This window comes from Gossypium hirsutum, chromosome D01 (genome assembly GCF_007990345.1).
Source record: "Gossypium hirsutum isolate 1008001.06 chromosome D01, Gossypium_hirsutum_v2.1, whole genome shotgun sequence".
NCBI lineage: Eukaryota > Viridiplantae > Streptophyta > Magnoliopsida > Malvales > Malvaceae > Gossypium > Gossypium hirsutum.
The window spans coordinates 15,476,464-15,498,160 of record NC_053437.1 but is presented as its reverse complement, the minus strand read 5'-3'; the positions used below and the strand labels follow the sequence as shown (position 1 = coordinate 15,498,160).

General features: G+C 33.0%; 2 protein-coding genes across 10 annotated transcripts; one reads left to right on the top strand and one right to left on the bottom strand.

Moving 5' to 3' along the window:
* Positions 1-8,463: 8,463 nt before the first annotated feature.
* On the top strand, positions 8,464-11,920 carry LOC107922008 (short-chain dehydrogenase/reductase family 42E member 1). 2 transcript variants are annotated; one of them, XM_041087122.1, is made up of 6 exons: positions 8,487-8,812; positions 9,051-9,393; positions 10,545-10,816; positions 10,964-11,160; positions 11,383-11,529; positions 11,660-11,920. In XM_041087122.1, exons 1-6 carry the CDS (start codon positions 8,623-8,625, stop codon positions 11,669-11,671), a joined length of 1,161 nt encoding a protein of 386 aa, XP_040943056.1. In that variant the 5' UTR covers positions 8,487-8,622; the 3' UTR covers positions 11,672-11,920. The 2 variants fall into 2 exon arrangements, with proteins under 2 accessions (XP_040943055.1, XP_040943056.1); XM_041087121.1 differs by having other exon boundaries at positions 8,464-8,812; positions 11,383-11,920.
* A 451-nt stretch (positions 11,921-12,371) lies between these two features.
* On the bottom strand, positions 12,372-18,942 carry LOC107922009 (AT-hook motif nuclear-localized protein 10). 8 transcript variants are annotated; one of them, XM_041087123.1, is made up of 7 exons: positions 18,762-18,904; positions 18,267-18,411; positions 17,535-18,175; positions 16,427-16,479; positions 14,854-14,985; positions 13,771-13,932; positions 12,372-12,943 (listed from the first exon to the last, which is right to left on the bottom strand). In XM_041087123.1, exons 3-7 carry the CDS (start codon positions 18,046-18,048, stop codon positions 12,710-12,712), a joined length of 1,095 nt encoding a protein of 364 aa, XP_040943057.1. In that variant the 5' UTR covers positions 18,049-18,175; positions 18,267-18,411; positions 18,762-18,904; the 3' UTR covers positions 12,372-12,709. The 8 variants fall into 8 exon arrangements, with proteins under 8 accessions (XP_040943057.1, XP_016707323.1, XP_040943060.1 ...); XM_016851834.2 differs by lacking the exon at positions 18,267-18,411 and having other exon boundaries at positions 17,535-18,061; positions 18,762-18,942; XM_041087126.1 differs by lacking the exon at positions 18,267-18,411 and having other exon boundaries at positions 17,535-18,120; positions 18,844-18,942.
* Positions 18,943-21,697: the final 2,755 nt, after the last annotated feature.

Here is a 21,697-nt window from a genome sequence, read left to right as displayed (position 1 = left end):
GGTTCCTTTACTGCAATAAACAAGGAAATTAATGATGTGCATTTGATTCAAATTGTTGGTCCAACCATCACACATTAGAGTTGCACCCAATTCTTTCCAATGAGTTTTTAGTCCATTTATCCAATCATGAACTCGTTGATACTCTAACTCCAAATACACATCTGAAACCTCATAAGGTATTGGGAGCTTTACACCTTATTTAACTTCTGTTGACACTTGAATTAAGTTATACAACCATGAAGAGCTTGTTAATTTAAAATGAAGTCTTTTATATATTAAAAATTTAGATACCGCTTCACCTATCTTCTTTCAAAAACTCTTTAAAAAAGAGTCATTGACCTTTGGTTGCTTTGAACTTTTGCTTCTAACCAATTTAGGTATAGCTCCTATTAAGGTAAAATCAGACTCACTTGGGATGGATTTACTTGTTTTTTCTCTATGATATTCTCTAGTTGATCCATGAGAAGATCTCCCTTCTTCATAAATGCTATCCCAACCACCAGTACTTCGTCTGAATTCTTCCCTTCTATCCCACTCGTGTTGTGATTGGATACTTTCTCGAGTTGCTTGCCTTATAGAAGAAACCTCATCAATGAATTCCTCGTGTTCATCTTCCTATTCTATTAGTTGAGATAAGAATTAATCTTTTCTCCTCTTTTTGTCTATTTTCTTTGTGTTGCTTTCTTTAAGTATATTCATCATACTTTCTCTAATGACACCTGTTAATAAAATAAAAATAATTCACACTTTATATTATTATCAATTATATATAATCTTTATTGATAAATTTACAATAACATTTAAAAATAATAATAAAGTATCACATACCAGTAACATTAGGGCATGGTGCAACATTGCCGGTTTTATGAGAAATGTACTCTTTAAATCATGTTATTCCTCATTTTACAACTTTAGCACAAAGTTTACATAGGATATTTCCTTTCGCATTTGGCATTGGAGTTCCAAAGTGCCAACCTATATCATTACTTGGTGCACCCTCCAATCCTTTAGTCGAGAACTCTTCACGTGGTGGCATGCTTTATTTTTATTTATATATAAGAAACATAAAATTATATTTAGAAATATAAGCAACTCATTACTTATATTATCAACAATATAATACAAAAAAAAATAAACATCATTAACATGAAAAATTTAAATTTATTGCATAATCCATACATAATTTATTTATTTTTAAAAAAACAACAATACACCATAACCCATTATTACTTGGTTCCAAAGTTTTTGGTATAAATAGTTTGTTTTGTTCCATCTTAATAAAATTTAAATTCAAATTGGATCAAATTTAAAAATTCAAGTTTTTCATATTATGCAAACTAAAATCAATAGAGATTTATCTAATGTTGAATTGAAGTCATCTATCAGATTTGATAAAGAAAAACACAATGAATTAATTTGTCTTGATTTTTTACTTTTTATAATACAAGTCATAAGTGATGGAGGCTATAATTTTTTCATTAATTTTGTGTATAACCTTAAACAAATCCCAAGCAACAGAGGTTATAATTTTTCATTAATTTTGTGTGTAACCCTAAACAAACCCTGAGTAATGAAAGTTATGAAATTTTAAAATAATAATAAATAATAAATAATTATCATTATAAATTATAATTACAATATTAATTAAAAATAACATATAAAGTAAAATTATAAATCTGATAAGATTGAAGCTTTCATATTAAAAAATATAATATGATTGTCGACAAAGTAATTTTCATTTTCAATAAAATCTCTCCAAACAATTCTAATTTTTTAAGTTCTAATTTTTTAGTGATTTTTTTTGAAATAAAAATCTGAATGCATTAAAAAAGGATATTTAATAATTAGTACACTAATCAACAAATTGATCCTAACACCTGTCAAGACGGTGCCTCGGTTTTGCCTAAGAGTAAATGAAATAAAAATGAAAAAATAAAGGAAAAAGGAAATGAAACGGCAGAAACGCCTTTGTTCTTAAATCCCTAAACACACAAAACTTAGAAAGAAGAAAAACTGAAGAGAAACTCTATCATCCTTTTCATCTGAAAACTCATATCCTCTACTTTGCATATCAAATTCTTAGAATATGCTAGTTGTGCCTTCTCCCTTCATCCCTAAAGTCTAAAGAACATATTTGCATTGCAGATTCAAGACATGCAAACAAGAATCAAGACAAAATTTCAGGTACTTACTTGAGAATTATCAATCTCTAAATGTGCAAGTGATTAGGGCAGGGTTTGCTTTTCAGATTCAAGTCCTCGCTTTCATCTGTTGCTGTGTTGTTTGCCGAAATATGAGAAATAGAATTTCATATTTTGTATTACTTTTGAGTTTTGATTGCTTTTTTCTGTTTATTTGGACTTCTTCTTTTTTTTTGGATTGAAAACTCTCTGATTTTGTAGGTAGGGGAATATATTCCCTTTTGTTTTATTGTGTTTTTGTTGATTTTTGTTTATAGGAGATGGAATTTTTTTTAAATTTACTGTAACGGAAAATAACGGGAATAGCGGCCCGTTATTGCCGCAATTGACCGTTACCCATTAAATTGCGGCTGTGATCCACCGCTATCGGTGTGACTCCACTTCACACTGCTATTTTCAGTAGTAACAGTTTCGCACGCACCGTTACCGCTATATAGCAGCCACTATTTTGATATCAGACCGCTATTTAAATCCCTGATTTGAAGAGAGATTCAACATTTTCAAAAAAATTGATGGATTTTTTTAAGTTTTTGTGTGAATTAATACTATGAAAAATAGAATGTCAGTAATGATAATGTACCGCAAAGAAAAGAGAAAGAAAAATAAAAAAAACACACAAATTTTTACGTGGAAACCCTTTCGGGAAAAAACCACTAACAGAAGAAAAGTTAATTCACTATGTCGAATTCAAATTTTTAATTACAAGAGGAGTAGACTATGTCTATTTATAGGCTTGTAAAACGATATTCTAATAGGAGTGTAATAAGGTTGAAACACCTTATTCTAATCAATATCAAATAGATGAAGTATAATAAGATTGAAAAACCTTATTCTAAAATAAAATAAAAGAAGTATAGTTCTATATGGATTTTGCTTTTATTTTATTTTACCACTGCATTTTATTTAGGTGAGGATTCGGGTTACTCAATTCTAACAATCTCCACCTTGACACAAATTCTCAATGAACAAGTTCTTCATCGTGAACTCTCAACAAACAAGTTCTCCACCTCTTCCATAAAATCTTTTAAGGGTTTAACTTTAACAATGAACACCAACCAAGTCTAAGCAATGCTCAAACTTGGTTATGGGAAGTGACTTAGTCATCATATCTGCAGGATTTTCATGAGTGCTAATTTTGCTCACAACAATATCACCACAAGCAATAATATCATGAACAAAATGATATTGAACATCAATGTATTTTGTTCTCTCATGAAACATTTGATCTTTTGTAAAGAAGATGATACTTTTACTATCACAAAATACTGTACTGATTTGAAGGTCTTCATTGAGTTCACTAAAGAGTCCCTTCAACTAAATTGCTTCTTTATAAGCCTCAGTAATCGCCATGTACTCAGCTTCAGTGGTAGACAAAACGACTATAGTTTGCAAAATGGCTTTCCAACTGATTGCACAACCTCTGATTGTGAATATATAACTTGTGAGAGATCTTCTTCTATCAAGATCTCCAACAAAATCAGCAACAACATACTCAATGACTCCATCTCTAGTTTTTCCAAACTGTAAGCAAACATCAGTAGTACCTCATAAGTATATTAAAATCCACTGAACTACTTTCTAGTGTTCTTTACTAGGATTCGACATGTATCTGCTAACTGCACTGACTGCATATGATAAATCTAGGCGTGAACAAACCATAGGATACATGAGAGATCCCACTGCACTAGAATATGAAACATGTGACATGTACTCAATCTCATCATCTGATTGTGGTAATAAAGTCGATGAAAGCCTGAAATGGGCTGTTAAAGGAGTACTAACAAGCTTAGCACTCTATATATTGAACCTACAAAGAACTTTCTTAATGTACCCATTCTGACTTAGGTACAATTTACTTGCTTTTATATATCTGAGAATCTTCATACCAAGTATCTTCTTTGCCGGTCTCAAATCTTTCATCTCAAATTCTTCACTTAGTTGGGCTTTAACCTTTCTTATCTTTCATTTATCTTTTATTGCTATCTGCATGTCATCAACATAAAGGAGTAGATACACAAAAGAACCATCATTATCTTTCTTAAAGTAAACACAAATGTCAAAGCTAAGTCATAAAAGAATCAAACCTCTTGTACCACTGTCTTGGTGATTGTTTCAAACCGTAAAGGGACTTTTTCAGCAAGCAAATATAATCCTCTTTTTCTGAGACTGTAAAGCTCTCTAGTTATTGCATGTAAATATCCTCCTCAAGTTCTCCATGCAAAAATGCAGTTTTTACATCTAACTACTCAAGCTCCAAATAATACATGGCTACAATACCGAGCAAAGCTCGAATCAGACTATGCTTTACAACTGAGGAGAACACATCTGTGAAGTCCATACCTGGAATTTGAATATAACCTTTTGGAACAAGCCTTGCTTTATATCTGGGTTCTTCAGCCCCTGGAGTCTTTTTTTTTTCTTTTTAAACACTCACTTATAACAAACAACCTTTTTGCCTTTAGGAAGCTTCACAATATCCCATGTTCTGTTTTTGTGGAGTGGTTCCATCTCTTTTTGCATAGCAAACATCCACTTTTCTGAGTCTTCACAGCTAACCGTCTTAGAATAATTAGATAACTGTTAGTTTGCATCTATATCTTCAACCACAATTAAAACATAAGCAACTAGATCAACCTCGGCATATTTCTCTGGAGGTTTAATTTCTCTTCTAGTTTTGTTTTTGGCAATAGAGAATTGTGGTGAAGAAGAAACTCTATACTAAATTTCTGTACTGGCTTGAGGATTCGACTCTGTTGTAAATTCTAGATTAATCTGATTCTCCACTTGCTTTTGATATTCTTTATTGGAAAAGTCTTTAAAAGAGAAGTTAAGTAGCATAGCAGTTTCATAAAAACAACACATCTGCTAAACACAAGTTTTCTATTTTCAAGACACTATAACTTATACATTTTTACACCAGCTTTATAACCAAGAAAAACAAATTTAATAGATCTTGGTTCTAACTTTCCATTATCAACATGAGCATACGCAGGACACCCAAAGACTATACCTCTTATGGAGTCTTTTTCTTAATGGCAATTGATGGAGATCAGTTGATAAAAAAACATGCTGTAGAGGCTGCTTCGTCCCAAAATGACTTTGGTAAGTTAGCATTCAACAACATACATCGAATCTTCTCCATGATCGTTCTGTTGATTCGTTCTGCAACGCTGTTTTGCTGTGGAGTATGACAAATTGTCAAGTATCTCGCGATCCCTTCTAACTTGCACAGTTCATTAAACTCATCAGAACATAACTCTAAGCCATTGTCTGTGCGGAGGTGTTTTATTTGTTTTCCTGTCTGTTTTTCATTAATAATTTTCCAAGACTTAAATGCAAAAAACACGTCACTTTTTTACTTCAGGAACAACGCCCAAGCTTTTCTAGAAAAATCATTATTAAGTGTTAGCAGATAATTAGCTCTACCTCTCGAAAGCACTCTAGATGACCCCCACAAATCAAAATGAATATACTCCAATGTTCCTTTTGTGTTATGGATTCCTCTGGTAAATTGAACTCTATTTTGCTTCCAAAAAACTTAGTGCTCACAAAAATTTAGTTTGCAAATTCTTTACTTATCAAGAAGTCCTCTTTTGCTCAATTCTACCATGTCATTCTCACTCATATGTCTTAGGCGCATATGCCAAAGTCTAGTAACATCATCATCTGATAGGGAAGAGGAAGCGACAGCTGCATCATCAGTAACAGTAGAACCTTACAAAACATATAACTTGGCAGTCTTTCTCTACTCTTTCATCACAACGAGGGAACCTTTAGAAATCTTCAAAACCCCACTTTCAGCTGTGTATTTGTACCACTTTGAATCAAGAGTACTTAACAAAATTAAATTTCTCTTCAATTTTGGAACATGTCTCACGTTACTAAGTTTTCTGACAATTCCATCAAACATCTTAACTTTAATTGTTCCAACACCTGTGATTTTATATGAAGCATTATTTCCCATCAAAACAACATCTTCAAACATTGTTTCGTAAGTTGTAAACCAATTCCGATTGGGACTCATGTGGAAGGTGCAACTCGAATCAAGGATCCACTCCTTGCTCACTTTAGAATTGTTGATAGAAGCGACTAGAAGTTCACCATCTCTGTAGTCTTCTACAACATCAGCTTCACCAAATTTTTCTGGTTATTTGCTCTTTTGATTCGCAGGCTCCCTTTTGATCTTGTCCTGCAACTTAAAATACTCAGATTTAATGCGTCATTTTTTCTTACAGAAGTTACAAGTTTTACCTCTGTTTGAAGATTTCGATTTTCTCTTAGATTTACCACGAGGATTCCGTTCCTATGTCCTTCCACAATCATCATCAGCATTCCGATCTTGTCTCCCACGAACAATGAGACCCTCTCCTTGAGAGTCGGGTTTAACCATAAGATACTTCACCTTGTCATACGAGTTCAAAGAATCATAAGCCCCATCAGTTGTGAGAGACTTGCGGTTATATAAAATCGTGTCTCTAAATATTGAATAAGACGAGGGCAATGAACAAAGTAGAATCAACCCTAGATCTTCCTTATCATACTAAACCTCTATGGCCTCTAAGTTTGAGAGAATTTCTTTAAACACTATTAAGTGTTCATGCACAGACGCATCTTCCTCCAAACGATAAGCATAAAGATGCCGCTTGCTAATTAGAGTTTTCGACATACATATTTGTTACAGCCTCTTCCATAATGCAGCGGTGGTCTTCTCCTTCATCACAACCTGTAAAATTTTGTTAGAAAAATGCAGATGTAACTGTGTTAACACATTTCAATCTTTATGCCTCTTCTCTTCCTCCGTCAATGTCAAAGGCATCTTATCTATCCTTAGTAGGGTATCCTCCAGACCCATCTGCGCAAGAACCGCCTGCATCTTAATTTACCAAAACGCGAATCTTGTGTTGCGATCCAATAGCAAAATTTCATACTTCAAAGATGTCATTACCGTGATTGAGATAAGCAACCTGGAAAGCTCTGATATCAATTTGTGAAAAATAAAATGTCGGTAATGACAATGTATCGTAAAGAAAAGAGAAAGAAAAATAAAGAACACATATAATTTTACGTGGAAACTATTTCGAAAAAAACCACTGGCAGAGGAGAAGATAATTCACTATGTCGAATTCGAATTTTTAATTACAAGAGGAGTAGACTATGTCTATTTATAGGCTTGTAAAACCATATTCTAATAGAATGAGTGTAGTAAGGTTGAAACACTTTACTTTAATCAATATTAAATAGATGAAGTATAATAAGGTTGAAAAACCTTATTTTAAAATAAAATAAAAGAAGTGTAGTTCTATATGGATTTTACTTTTATTTTATTTTATCATTGTATAAGGATTCGGGTCACTCAATTCTAACAAATACATAAATTATATAAAAGATTATGAATATTAGAATAATGGATGATGATGAGATGTGATTTTGATTTTGTTGTGGGGGAATAACATTCAACTACTTCAGTTTCTTCTACCTATAACATAAGCCTAAAATGGAAGCTTTATTCATTTTTGTACCTTTTCTTTAATTTGCACTGATCTCACCCAAATTTGCCTCTTCTTTTTCGGCCTCCTTCACAATTGCGAGGAAAAAAAAGAATAAAAGAAAATTGAAGAAAAAGTTTTTAATTTCTAAGTGGATCGGAGATGAATAAAATAATCATGTTCCCTCTTCAAATGGATATATTATATTATATTATATAGGTAAAATGATTTATTTGGTGTTTCAATTTTAAAAAAAATTATTTTAATTATTTATTAATTATTTTTATTTCTTTTAATATTTTAAACTTATATTATTTGTCAAATTATTTTAAAATAGATTGAAAAAATTGACTTTGTTAACTTTACTTATATGGCATCAATGTAACAACCCACACCATATTAATATTTAATTTTTTTTTAAAATTTAAAAAATTAATTGCTATCTTAACATCCAAATGATAATTAATTTATATGTCACATCAATAAAATTAGAGTAAAATAGTGAAAAAAAGCAGCAAAATAGCTATAAAATTGCAAGCTTCTTCTTTTTTGCAAATTCGAGCTACAGCTGGGGTTAAGGCTAGGCCAAAAAACATTACCCGAGGCTTGATCTATTTTTTAAACGAATTTTATTTTTTACTTAAACTTATTTTTTGAGACTATATTTTTATTCAAATCCTCTTATTTTTAGAATGAACCTTCAAATCAAGCCGAGTAATCCAATTCATAATTCAATCTAATAAATTAAAATTAAATAAATTCATTATTACCGTGAGGAAAGGCAATAGACGTATGCAGCACCGTATTGACTAAAATTGTGCCAAGGCCAACCTCAGTACTTGTCTCCATCCATCGGTCACCGTCCCAATCCCCCTACTTATTCACCAAATTACCCTATATCTCACCCTAGCATCCAATCCAGCTACAACAACAAAATGCACTTGAGCGAAAATGAAGGCATCGAAGGCAACACCTTCGTGGTCACCGGTGGTCTGGGCTTCGTCGGCTCTGCCCTTTGCTTGGAGCTCATCCGCAGAGGTGCTCGCCAAGTTCGCTCCTTTGACCTCCGCCATCATTCCCCTTGGTCCCTCCAACTGACCAACCACGGCGTCCGCTGCCTCCAAGGTTTCCCTTTTCTTCTGCTTCTTCTTCTTCTGCTACTACTATTATTTTCTTTCTGATGATCGGAAGAAAGTAACAAAAACTTAGAAACTTTAAAGTTTTCAACTTATCTTTCTTAGATGGATTGAACCATAAAGTTTGTGCTGTGTCTTTTTTTTTTTTTTAAATATGCGGGGGAGGCCTTCAATTTACCATTTTGAGATGCTTATACCCATTGCCCTAAATTGTGTGGTTGCAACAGGCGATCTTACCTCGAAGAAAGATGTTGAAAATGCTCTTCGTGGTGCCAATTGCGTTTTTCACCTGGCTTCCTACGGCATGTCAGGGAAAGAAATGCTTCAGTTCTCTCGTGTTGACCAGGTGAATATCAATGGAACCTGCCATGTCTTGGAGGCTTGCCTTGAATTTGGGATCACTAGGCTTGTTTATGTCAGCACATATAATGTTGTGTTTGGTGGAAAGGAGATTGTCAATGGCAATGAGGCCTTGCCCTATTTCCCTATTGATGATCACTTTGATCCCTATGGTCGAAGTAAATCAATTGCCGAGCAGGTGGTTCTTAAGTACAACGGCCGCCCTTTAAAGTAAGTAAATCGAACTGCCAGAATCCTCATGTTTGGTTACCTTTTCTGCTACTATTGTTTTAGGCTTGAATAAAATGGTACAAGATAGTATTAGTTTATATGTATGTGGAATAGTATGATAGTATTAGTTTTGTAAAAATCAAAAAATTCCTCCACATTGAAAATCCAAGACTCGGGATCAGTACCATTAAATTTAGTCAGTTCCACTTGAGCGGGTTTGGGCTTGAACGGAAACTCTTCCCTATCAGAATCGTACTCAAGGTGCGACGGATGGCAATGGTTGGTAGGAGATGTATGATCACCCTTGAATGTTGTTCTGGAATCAGTCTCAACCTTGGTTCCATCGGGAGGCATCATTGATTGCGTGGCCTTACCCTTAATTAACTGCCCAAGTTGAATGAGTTGAGTAGTAACAGCTTCCATTTGATGCTTCATATCAACCATTGTTTGATACTGAATAGAAACTGTGGATTGAAGGGAGTCTAGGGATTTAGTTTGTTGAGCAAGAGCTTGAGATTGTAGTTGAAAATCATCCTGAAGCACAGCCACTACCAGATCTAAGTTTGCCAATCGAGTACCATCAACCATGGTGGAGGAGAGTTAGAGCAACGAAAGCACCAAAAATGGACCAACCTGCAACCTCAAAATGAATTCCAAACAATACAAACAACTATAATAAGAAGTAGAGACCGAAAGAGGAGGAAGAAGAAATAGGAGAGTATGGTGAATTCAAGAGAAGAAATGGATCAGTACAAAGAAACTAATCCAAGCGAGGAGGCAGTAGCAGTCACACTCTAGACAATTCCTTCGTGCTTTCCTTAGGTCATTTCTACTTATTTATAATAGATAGATTGTACTGCCCCTTTACAAAATATCCCCTGCCCTTAGGTCACATAATTCTTAAGAATAACAGATTTGGTTTTCTTGCGTGGGGTCCTCCTGATGCGCATGTTGTTGGCTCTCCTTCAGCTGTTTCTACCACATCAGCTCATGGGGTCATCACAGAATATACTTGAATGACAAAATCTACTCTAGCATAGTGGATAATCTAGATTAAATTATTACTGAAGTTTGCCATTGAACATGCCTTCTCTTCACCCTTTTCTGCTCCAAAGAGAAATTAGTTACATGGGGGATTCTTTGCTGTGCAGGAATAATATTGGAAAATGTCTTTATACCTGTGCTGTTCGTCCAGCTGCTATATATGGACCCGGTGAAGAGCGACACCTCCCTAGGATAGTATCTATGGCAAAATTAGGCTTGGTGCCATTCAAAATAGGTAATTCTAATGTGAAAACAGACTGGGTTTATGTGGATAACCTGCTACTCGCTCTACTATTGGCAAGCATGAGACTTTTAGATGACATTCCTGGAAAAGAAGGGCGTCCAGTTGCAGCTGGCCAGCCATACTTCATATCTGATGGTAATGAATAGTGATCAATGCTTTTCTTGTTTTCTTCCATTAGGCGTGCAAAACTATTTGCAATAGCAGTTTTATCCATTTTGACTATTTACTGGATGAAGTTGACAATGTTTCTCAAGGGTATTTTTCTCTTATGACTTTTTGCAGGGTCTCCAATCAACACTTTTGAATTCATCCAACCACTTCTAAAAAGTTTAGATTATGACTTGCCAAAGTCCTGGCTCGCTGTTTCGCATGCTCTTTATCTAGCTAAGATTTTCTGGGCTGTATACTCAATGTTATATCCTTTATTGAATCGGTGGTGGCTTCCTCAGCCCTTCATTCTTCCTGCTGAAGTATATAAGGTTTGTTTAATAACTGGTTCCCCCTTTCCCTGCTCTGAGCCGTGCCTGTGATTCAGAACTTTTGCATAAAGCACCAAAAATAAATATTCGATCATCTGTTCTGATTTTGATTTTAATAGGGTAAAATATTGGTGTTATATATTGTGATGATAGGTTGTTGAGGTGGTATGACAATTTTCCTAGTAAAAAATCGTGTTTAATGAACCTGATGCATGTTTGCAGGTTGGTCTTACCCATTACTTCTCATACCTTAAAGCACAGCAAGAGCTTGGATATGTTCCAATGGTGAGTCCTCGGGAAGGCATGGCAGCAACTATATCATATTGGCAGGATAGGAAAAACAAAAGTTTGGACGGACCTACAATATATGTATGGGGAATTATTTTGATTGGAATGATTTCACTTTTTGCTAGTGGTTGGTTCCCACCCATAGGACCAGTGCCACTCCTTAGATCAATTGGACTTATGTTATTTCGGTCAATGTTTGGAATACGGCTAGCATTTTGCTTAGCTACTGCAGCACATATCGGAGAAGGCATGTACGCGTGGCGGTTGGCAAAAAGAGTGGATCCTGATAATGCAACAGGATGGTTCTGGCAGACTTTTGCACTTGGGTTTCCCTCTTTGAGGCTATTGTTGAAGAGAGCTAAAAAAGTTGCGTGAGCATTGCATTCGTGTTGGTGTACTTTAATTCACTTCACTGTAGAATGGTTTGTTAATGGCCACAAACGGGAAAAATTAAACATTCAACTTTGTGAAATGACTTTACCCCCTCACCAAGGCCCCACCTCCCAATCAAACAAAATTGGAAAACTTCATCTCATCTAATGTAATGAGTACTCACCTCATTTCCATAACAACTTGTGGTCCATGGTAATAACTGTTACACGATTTCCCTTGTACAGACAAATGTAAAGGTCATATTCTTTTATATTTATATTTTAATTTCATCAGTTTAAATCTCAAACCTGTTTAATTAAATTTCTAAACATGTAATAATCAAAACTAAAATTTTAAAATTCTGTAAGTACGAAAACTAAAAATAACTAAATTAAAATACATAAATCCAACAACTTAGCAGAATTAACCAAAATGTAAATAAAATGAAAGCATTGGATGAATGACGGATGGAGCATTGAGATTTGGCAAGAATACATGCAAAAATAAATAAGACGTAAAACACAGCTAATTTCAACATGAGCATCATCATCTTCATCAATATCACCCTTCCACTAACGTAACTGAAATTGGCAACAAACTCAAACTCAGCATCTCAGTCTGAAACACAACACCTAAAAAACTAGAACACAAGTGCTTTCTCTCTCGCGTCTAACTTACACCTTTACCTTACAAATGCATCACACTAACAACACTCCTAAGCCAAGACCTATCGGGCGTTTCTAGCTTAGCATCCAAGTCCCAAGTTCAACAAAAAAAGTAAATCCTGTACCCTTAATTCTACTTCAGTTACACGATGCTTAAATTACAAAATGGTTCCCACTACAACACTGGCTGACCCACTACAGACTACCCAGTTAAAAGCATGATTTTACTTCCATGGAAAGTTTGACATGCCTTGTGGGTTATTATTGTTGTTATTATTGCAGGTTCCCATGCTCTGGTTAACCGGGCTACCAGGCCCACCTGAGGATTCACTTAGAGTACCATGTGAAGGTGAGCTGGTAACCCCTGGAGCAACCTTTGGTGGGGCAGATAGGCCTTCCATCTGGTATGTTGACTTTGCTTCCTTTCGATTGTCTGTAATAAAACTACCCACAACCACCTGCAAGCAATATTGTAGCTCACTTTCAGTACCATAGACACGTGAAGTATATTACTTAAAATGAGATGGGCAGTAATGTATAGAACCCAAAGCCAATAGCAGCACTATGAATCATGTCAGCTTTAGATAATTCTTCTAAAATACATCTAAATATTTGCATAAAGGAGAGACAGAGCTCACTGATAAATGCTAGGTGAGGCAGAGACCATTTCTCCACCCTCCAAAACGCTCCAATGTTACATAGTTAACAGTTGACATATGGTAAACATCATCAAACCTAAAGGCCTAAAACCTAGGTTTGCTGTAACTCTTCATGAAGGGAAAATATTTGGTATCCTGTCAGTGGATTTTAAAAATTCGACAAGCAAGGTTGGTTGATGACAAGTGTGTATAGTGTATAGTAAAAATAAAAAAAACACACACATATAATATATATATATATAAAAGAAATGAGAAATGTGGCAAATTTATAACTTTGTTTGGGGAGTTAAAAAAGTGCACTGCCAGTGTATCAAATACTCACTCTTTAAAATTTACATTTTTCATAATATTAACATTAAATGGAGTTTTTTCATTGAAATTAAATGGATTATTAATAATAACATCAATCACAAAATATTTATCACTTTTTTTAGGTGGTAGAACTTCTAACATCATATTTCACTAGAGTTAAATCTAGAGAAACTTCTACTTCTCGTAGAGTGATTTTGGTTCATCCCTGTATACCACAAGATTCTGAAAAGATTGAAAATATATGCAATCTGAAAGATACTAGAACAAAAGAACAATGCAGTAACGAAAATATCAAATGAGAAAAGGAATTAAACCTGAACAGGAGATGCAGCTGTTAGAAGGCCAGCTACACCACCACCTAAAACACGACCATCTGGGCCAGACAATGACACACTTAACCCTCCAGTTCTGCTCCGCTGACCACCATTTTCTGACAGAAGAAATGAACCAGACAGTGACAGAATTTCAAATCGCCCCTGCACCATCAATGGAAAAGAAACATAATGCCATTAAATTAGATATTCGTAGTAAACTGGTGCTCTCTCTTTATAGGTTGTGGAATAAATTTGATATAATTGATTTTCATTATAAAGTTCACATCTGGCACATCTTTGGTGGTATAACAATGCTTCCAGAAGCAGAATAATCATCCCTAGAACATAGTAACTTCTGCTATATGCTGACAATAAATCCACTTTTGCATATTTCTTCCCATGACAGCATCAGCTCCAGCTTTATGCTTAAGAATTGAGATTTCCTATTCAAACATCTTTAAATTCCCATGGCTGCATTTAATACAGATAGATGATTCTAACAAGCATCACAAAATTCTATTTCACTCTGAAACTTATGCAGCCATCATCCATTGGGAGTACATCCATTAATAGATATTATATAAGATGTTTTCTTAGTTCAATATTTATAGTTTAAACAGGATACAGCCATCCATCTATTAGGTTGATGTTAAACCTGACAATATCAGACACAGCACAAAAAGATAACTAAAACATGATATAACTTAGGATACAAAAAATAACACAAATACAACATGAATAAATGAATGTTTTGACATCCATATAATGTGAATTAGCGTATTCAATTTTACATAAATATGAAATATTTTAAATACAATTATGACACTACAATATACATGAACACGATATAGATACAGAAATTGCGTGATCAAATTGATACTCGAGAATCTTTATGCCAATATGCACCTCCTTCTCACAGACCCTAAAAATTACTAGTGAAAATAAAAATAATATTTTGCCTTTTTCAAATTCAAGAGCTAAGCTGTAGAGATTTCAATTCCTAAAGCAGTTTATAAGAACAAATTTAAATCCTAAAACAGAAGGCAACAACAAAGAATACTAATACTTTGGCACATCACAAACCTCATAAGTTACAGTTCCACCAGATGTTGCTGGTTGGCAAAGAGTTACATTTGATATGGCTCCATTTGCTGAGAGGATGCAAACAGCTCTGGGACCATGCTGAGAAAATGACATTATTTTTGACGATACATCCTAGAACCAGGTAAATACATAAAATTTTAGCTTCAGATCACCCAATTAACTACAACTATTATATCACCGAGAGAACAACTCCATTGCATACACATGTTTTTATAAAGAAGCACAGTGAAATTTAGAGCAATGGATAGCTCAAAAGATGAAAATACTTCACATTGAGAAATAAAAATATAAATAAAAGGGAAGGTATCTCTCCTTTACTATAAGGGGGTGTTTGGTTAGGAGAATGTTTAATTAACTCTGGTAATAGGATTATCTCATATCTAGATTATTTAGCACATTACCAGTAATGTTTAATTTTCTTGTTTGATTGAGTTGTTTGGAATGTAAGATTTTTTTGTTGAGAGAATACAAGATAACCTAATAGTATTAAATTGTCATTGATCACAAATAAGGACGAAAAAAGCTATTAAATTATGCAAACAGTAAAAGGTGACAACGAAAATAGATAAAAATAATTAAGGTAAAATGACGACCACGATGATGATGAAGACAGACAAGTTGTTAAATTTTCTCAACTAATAAATAATTAAAAAATGGAAAAACTCATAATAATAATTAATTGAAACTTAAGGTAATATAATAGACAAAATGCTAAGTTTCCTCAATTTATACTTATAATAATGATAACAGTAATGATAATGATAATAATATAATATATATAGTTGGAATTAAAGAAATGGAGAATTTGATTCATTAGCATATATTATTATTTTGTTTTAGTTTAAATAAAATGGATCAAAGTCAATAAAAATGAGTAAAATTGTCACAAATTTTAGATTACTTAGGTAATATAAAGATTACCTAAGAAATAGATGGTATTGAACCAAAACTTATCATCAGTAAGATGACTATCCAAATGCCCCCTAGTTGTATGTGCAGTATATTTATAAAATTAACAAGAAAGAAATATATCTTCAACCAAATAAAGGAATGGAGTTCATAAAAATATTCATCAAGATAATGTTATTCATTCACATAACTTCATTCTAAGTTGTGTATACATTTTGAACTTGCAAAATCACAAACATTATCAAAATTTTAATTTACTCCATTAGTTCTTTGTTGTTTTCATTGATTTTCATTGTCAGAAGAGGAATTTTGGGAAGTAATCCATTTCCCCAATTTGACCTTTTATTTCATCACATGCAAAATGCAAAAAACTAATGACATAACACTTTTCTCCAGAGTCAATATGGTTCTAAAGACAAGAGTTGAATAAAAATCTTTACGAAGCAAATTAAATGAAAGAAGTTTCGGCAACTTATGACAGGCATATTTGCATCAAGCAAGAAGATGAACATGCCATTTATTAATAAATGGAATAAAAATGAATTTTCAGAATGGTTGACTCTAGCATATAAGAGCAATAAGAAAAAGTTTTCCACATAAACCAGGAAAAGTGGTAAGGGAAGTTAAAAGGAAAAAGAGAAACCTCTCCCACTTTAACAGTGATAACATGGGGCGTAAATCCAACTCTGGGTGATCCTGCAAAAAGAGAACAATTTAGTGAAATATGTCAGCTTAGTAACCAAGTACAAAGATAGCTCAGGCTTCTAAGAATCTTCTTTAAAAAATAAAATAAAATAAAAAGTTTATAGAGCCATAGAATGACTATGCTTCATATTGAAAAAGTAATTGAAGGAAAAAAAAAAGGAAAGAAAAGAACAAATATCTTGTAATAACAAGAAAGCTGCAATCCTTCAGTATTATTCAAGAATGTTTATGTACATATTATATATATTTATAAAAGCACTCTTGGTAGATGTTAATTGCTAGCTAGCTGCTATTGACATAAGAGAGTGGAGATATAGAAAAACAAGAAAGGGGACACAGAAAAATGAAGCAAGGGCATGTCGGCATGCATATAAGTGATTTGGGAAAGATAAGAATCTGAACTCTGAAGTCTAAAGTCAGTTAGAACAGATCCCAAGTCTAAAGTTAGAAGTCTAAGTTACAATACAGACTACAGATGCAGATGTGATTCCACAGCATCACAGGTATTTACGTGTTGATATTTGGAATATTAGTTTGATTATCCTTATATAATCTCTTTAAGACTTCCAGTCTTCTACTAATTAGTGGTAAATACTGGTAAGTACTACAGTACTATTAGTATTTATTATTATTCAGTAGAGCATCTTGGGTTCCATCCTGTCAGAAATCAGAACCCAGAATCGACACTACTCCCTACAAATCATCACCAACACCAAAACATAAACATAAACAAAAACATAAACAAAACTAAAACCATCACTCCTTTATTATTTTTACCGCACTGCCCATTTGTTCTCCTCACCTGCCATCCACATCCCACCCACGTGTGTATGTCTATATATGACACAAAACAGAGTAAAAATGAAAAAGCAGGGAGATTAGATCCTTCCTCTTAGATCTTAATCCCTAAGTATAGTGGCATTTCGAGAACAAGGTAGAAAACAGAAAATGTCGTGGTTACCAATCCAAAGCAAAAAAAAGACATTCATCAAATTAAACGATTAAAATGCTTTATTTGCGTATCAACTATCAAGAGAAAAGAGTACCAAGAGCTTCAAGTTGATGCTTCTTATTGCAGGAACCAGGCGGTCTTCCCCTAGCTTTCTTTCCTGAAGTTGGTGAAGAGGCTGATCCTCCTGAAGGAGGTGGCGGAGGAGTTGGTGAGGGGAATCCTCCTCCACTATTAGATTGGGTTACGCTGACAGAGGAAGGAGCTGGTATAAGAGCCAAAGGCATGGTACTTTCCGGCCCATACTTCCTGGGCCTCCCTCTCTTCCTCTTCAAGGGTTCGCTCCCCATGCTCATGCTCATGTTCAGAGCTTGCCCTTGTTCTTGAGTGACTGCAGGTCCACCAGCGGACCCCTCCGCCCCACCATCGCCGGAAGCTGGCTGATATGTGAGTGAGGCGGGAGTGATGGGCTTGTACACAGCTGTTCCGTCAGCCCTAAAGGCTAAACGCATGTTCTGTATCGCCGGTTGTGACGCCACCGGACTCTTCTGTTGCATGCCCAAGCTGTAGGGCTCTCTACTCGCCATCATTCCCGTCTCAGATCCCGACATTCTTCTCCTTTTTCTGTTTGGTGTTTAAAATTGAATTATATATGCTTTTTCAGTTCTTTCCTTTGCTCATACCTAAGTAATTCATTAGATCAAGAAGCAGCAGCAGCAGCAGCAGCAGAAAAAGAACCTAATTTTTTAAACAGCAAAATATAATAATCTCAAACATGAAATGTTATACTCATGCTGACTGTTAAGAATTATTGTTGAAAAGAACTCACTCACTGTTTGGTGCACTGAACTCTCTCGAACTCGAACTCGAACTCGAGAAGTGCAGATTTTTGAAAATGTTTGTATAAATTAAAATGGAGTTTCAAATTTCAACTTGAGCGAGGAACTGTCAGTTGATCAAGCTTTCAAAATTCACTGAAAAAAAAAAACCTTGAGCCTAACAAGCTACCTTGCTCTTAAATCCCAGGGTGAAAAATCTATATGCAAAAAAGTAGAATTTACTCATCGCCAAATTAAAACCCTAATAACTGTTGCAATCCTTTCAGTTTTAGTCCCCAAATCTACTCAATTCCATTTTTCTTACAAAGATGAAGCTGCAATTTTTTTAATAATGGCTAAAAAAACCCAGGAATTTCTGACCAATTTTACGGACAATTTTCAGAATTTTCGAAAAATTACAGTTTTATAACAAATATATAATCTATTATCCAAAAATAAAAACAGAAAATAGGAGAAAAATACAAAAAAAAATGCCAATAACTTACCAATAAATAGGAAAATTTCAGAGACTAAGAGACGGATGAGAAAAAAAAACTAAGGAATTCTGAAGGGAAAAGGGCAAAGTACCAGGAAACAACTTTTTTCCAAAGAAATGTTAGAAATCTGAAATTTTTAGGCGCTGTATTTACTATTCAGTAGTATATTTTATTTCAGATATTTTTATTTTAAATATTTTAGTTTTTCTCTTTCTTTTTTTTAAAGTAATTTTTTTGTTCTCTTTCTCTGTCTTTTCCTTTTCCCATTACTTAAACCGCTATTATTTAAAAAGAAGAGAATTAATAAATAATTTTTTAATTCAGAAAACTAATATCCTAAATCATTCTATTTGTTATAGTCATAGTTAAGTAAACAGAAATTTATACATTAAATTCATTAAAAATAAAAAATAATAATAAATTATAAGGTAGAGTAAAAATATTTACATATATATGTTTTTATGAAAAAAAGTCATTGTTCTCTTAAAAGAATTGGCAATGTAATTTTAGTGTAGAGTACAACTGTACAAGCTTTAATTTGCATTTACTCCAAGTTGATTAGAATTTAGAATGATAACGCGCTCGTTCCTTCGCTCTATGCTTCCTCACCTACTCGGCTACTCGCTTCTTTCAAATTGCCACGTAATTTACGGCTTTAAAGATCCCCTACTTTCTTAGTTGTAAAGCAAACAAAGCACTGTAACCCGGTTTTGGCTCAGTTACCTTACATTCTCATCTAATATTTTAAAATGATGTTTTCTTCTTTGAATTTTGAAGTTATATTTTTAAGGGTAAAATATGGAGTTCATCGCCTAATTTTTCGGATGCTTTCATTTTGTCATCTAAATAAAAATATTTGTAATTTAACTACTATCATTAATAAAATTTTTCACCTATAACAAAAATCTGATTTTACATACTAAAATGATCAAGTCAAACTTGTTTGTCAATCACAGTTTTCTTTCATTTTTCTTTTTCTTGTATTTTGGGTCATGTTTATTCTTCTTCTTCCCTCCCATGTCCGTGCTTCCAACGTCTAGCCCCTATAAGACACAGTACAAATTCCAACATATAGATATCAGTTGTTGCGCAAAGTACAATGACGATGGTCATTTAAATCATAAATTTTCGAATTCGTACATGTAGGCGTCGGTTTTATTAAAACCTCTCTGGTTTTGGCACAAGGCTACCTTGGAAAGTTTCTCCCTTGATGCTTGTTGCAGGTAGAGAGAACATACAGTTTTTATGCAAAGTTTTGGATCCTTGCCAAAGGCCACGAGCATCTCCCCCTCAAATTCCCGATTCGACTTATGATTCCTTTTCCTTTTGAGTTGAGAGAGAATCATATTGAAGTCCACTTCATTATTTGAGTCACTAGAGACATCTTGTTGTTCGCTATGAGTATTATTGCAATCAGAATGTTCTTGCGACTCACTACAACTATCGTCACAATTGGTAATGTTGAAGCCATCAACGATAAAACCATTAGGACTATCATCATCACTCTCATTCTCTGACCTAACCTCATCTTCAACACCCTCAGTTATAGGAGTTCGTTTGCGGAATTTACTTTCATCGTTCTTCCTCGAAGAACTTTTTTTTATTTCTTCTCCTTTAGATTATCTAAGTTGCTTTTGAGGGAATTAAGAAAGCAGTCATCTCCCTCAGGCCTGTTGAACACATGAATTATTTATTGTTGGTTGTATTTTGTTTTGGGATTTGAAACTTTTATGTTTTAATAAGGTTTTTTCATAAACTCTAGCAGCACGTTTAGTTCGCTGTATTGGATTAGAGGTGTAATGGAATAGAGGTGTAATAGCAAATCAACTGTTTGGTTGAATGTAATGGAATAGAGGCGTAATAGTAATCCTGTGTTTGGTTGAATGTAATAGAGGTGTAATAGCATAATGGAAAAAAACAAAAATGACTAGAATACCCTTAGCATAAATTTGTTTTGGTAAATGATTATTGTTATTATTATTTAAATTTTAATAAGATTATTATTATCAATAATAAATAATTTAATTATATTTAAACATAATTATTATTAAATATATTTTAATTAAAATATATAATTTAATAAAATTCTTAATAATTAGCAGAAATTTGTTTTGGTAAATTATTTGTTATTGTTATTTAAATTTTAATAAGATTATTAATATCAATAATAAATAAGTTAATCATATTTAAACATAATTATTATTAAACATATTATAATTAAATTATATAATTTAATAAAATTCTTAATAATTAATATTCTTACATGAATTTACTCAAGTCATAATATATGATACTGTAAAATATAAATTAACATAATTATTATTAAATATATTATAATTAAAATATATAATTTAATAAAATTCTTAATAATTATTATTCTTATATGAATTTATTCAAATCATAATATATGATACTATAAAAGAAAATTTGAAATAATTAATATTAAATATATTTAAATTAAAATATATGATTTAATAAAATTTAAAATAATTATAACTAATAAATTATATTTTATGAATTTGTATAATTTAAAATAATAAATATTACATATAATTTAATAATAATATATAATTTCATAAAATTCTTAATAATAAATTTTCTTATATGAATTTATACAATTTAAAATAATTAATATTAAATATAATTTAATAATGATATATAATTTCATAAAATTCTTAATAATAAAATGTTCTTATATGAATTTACTAAAATCAATATATAACTTGAGAATTATATTATGCATAAACATAATTAACTTATATTAAGAAAATGTTAGATGAAAATGAAATTCTACATTATAATCCATATGTTATATAGTTTTACAACATCAAAAAGTTTGAACATTGATATTTAATGGTGAGAAAGAAATCTTCTGACCCATTCCAATCGGGCAACAGAAGGTAAACTAAAGAAAATGATCATTTGAGTTGGATGATCGGGAATTT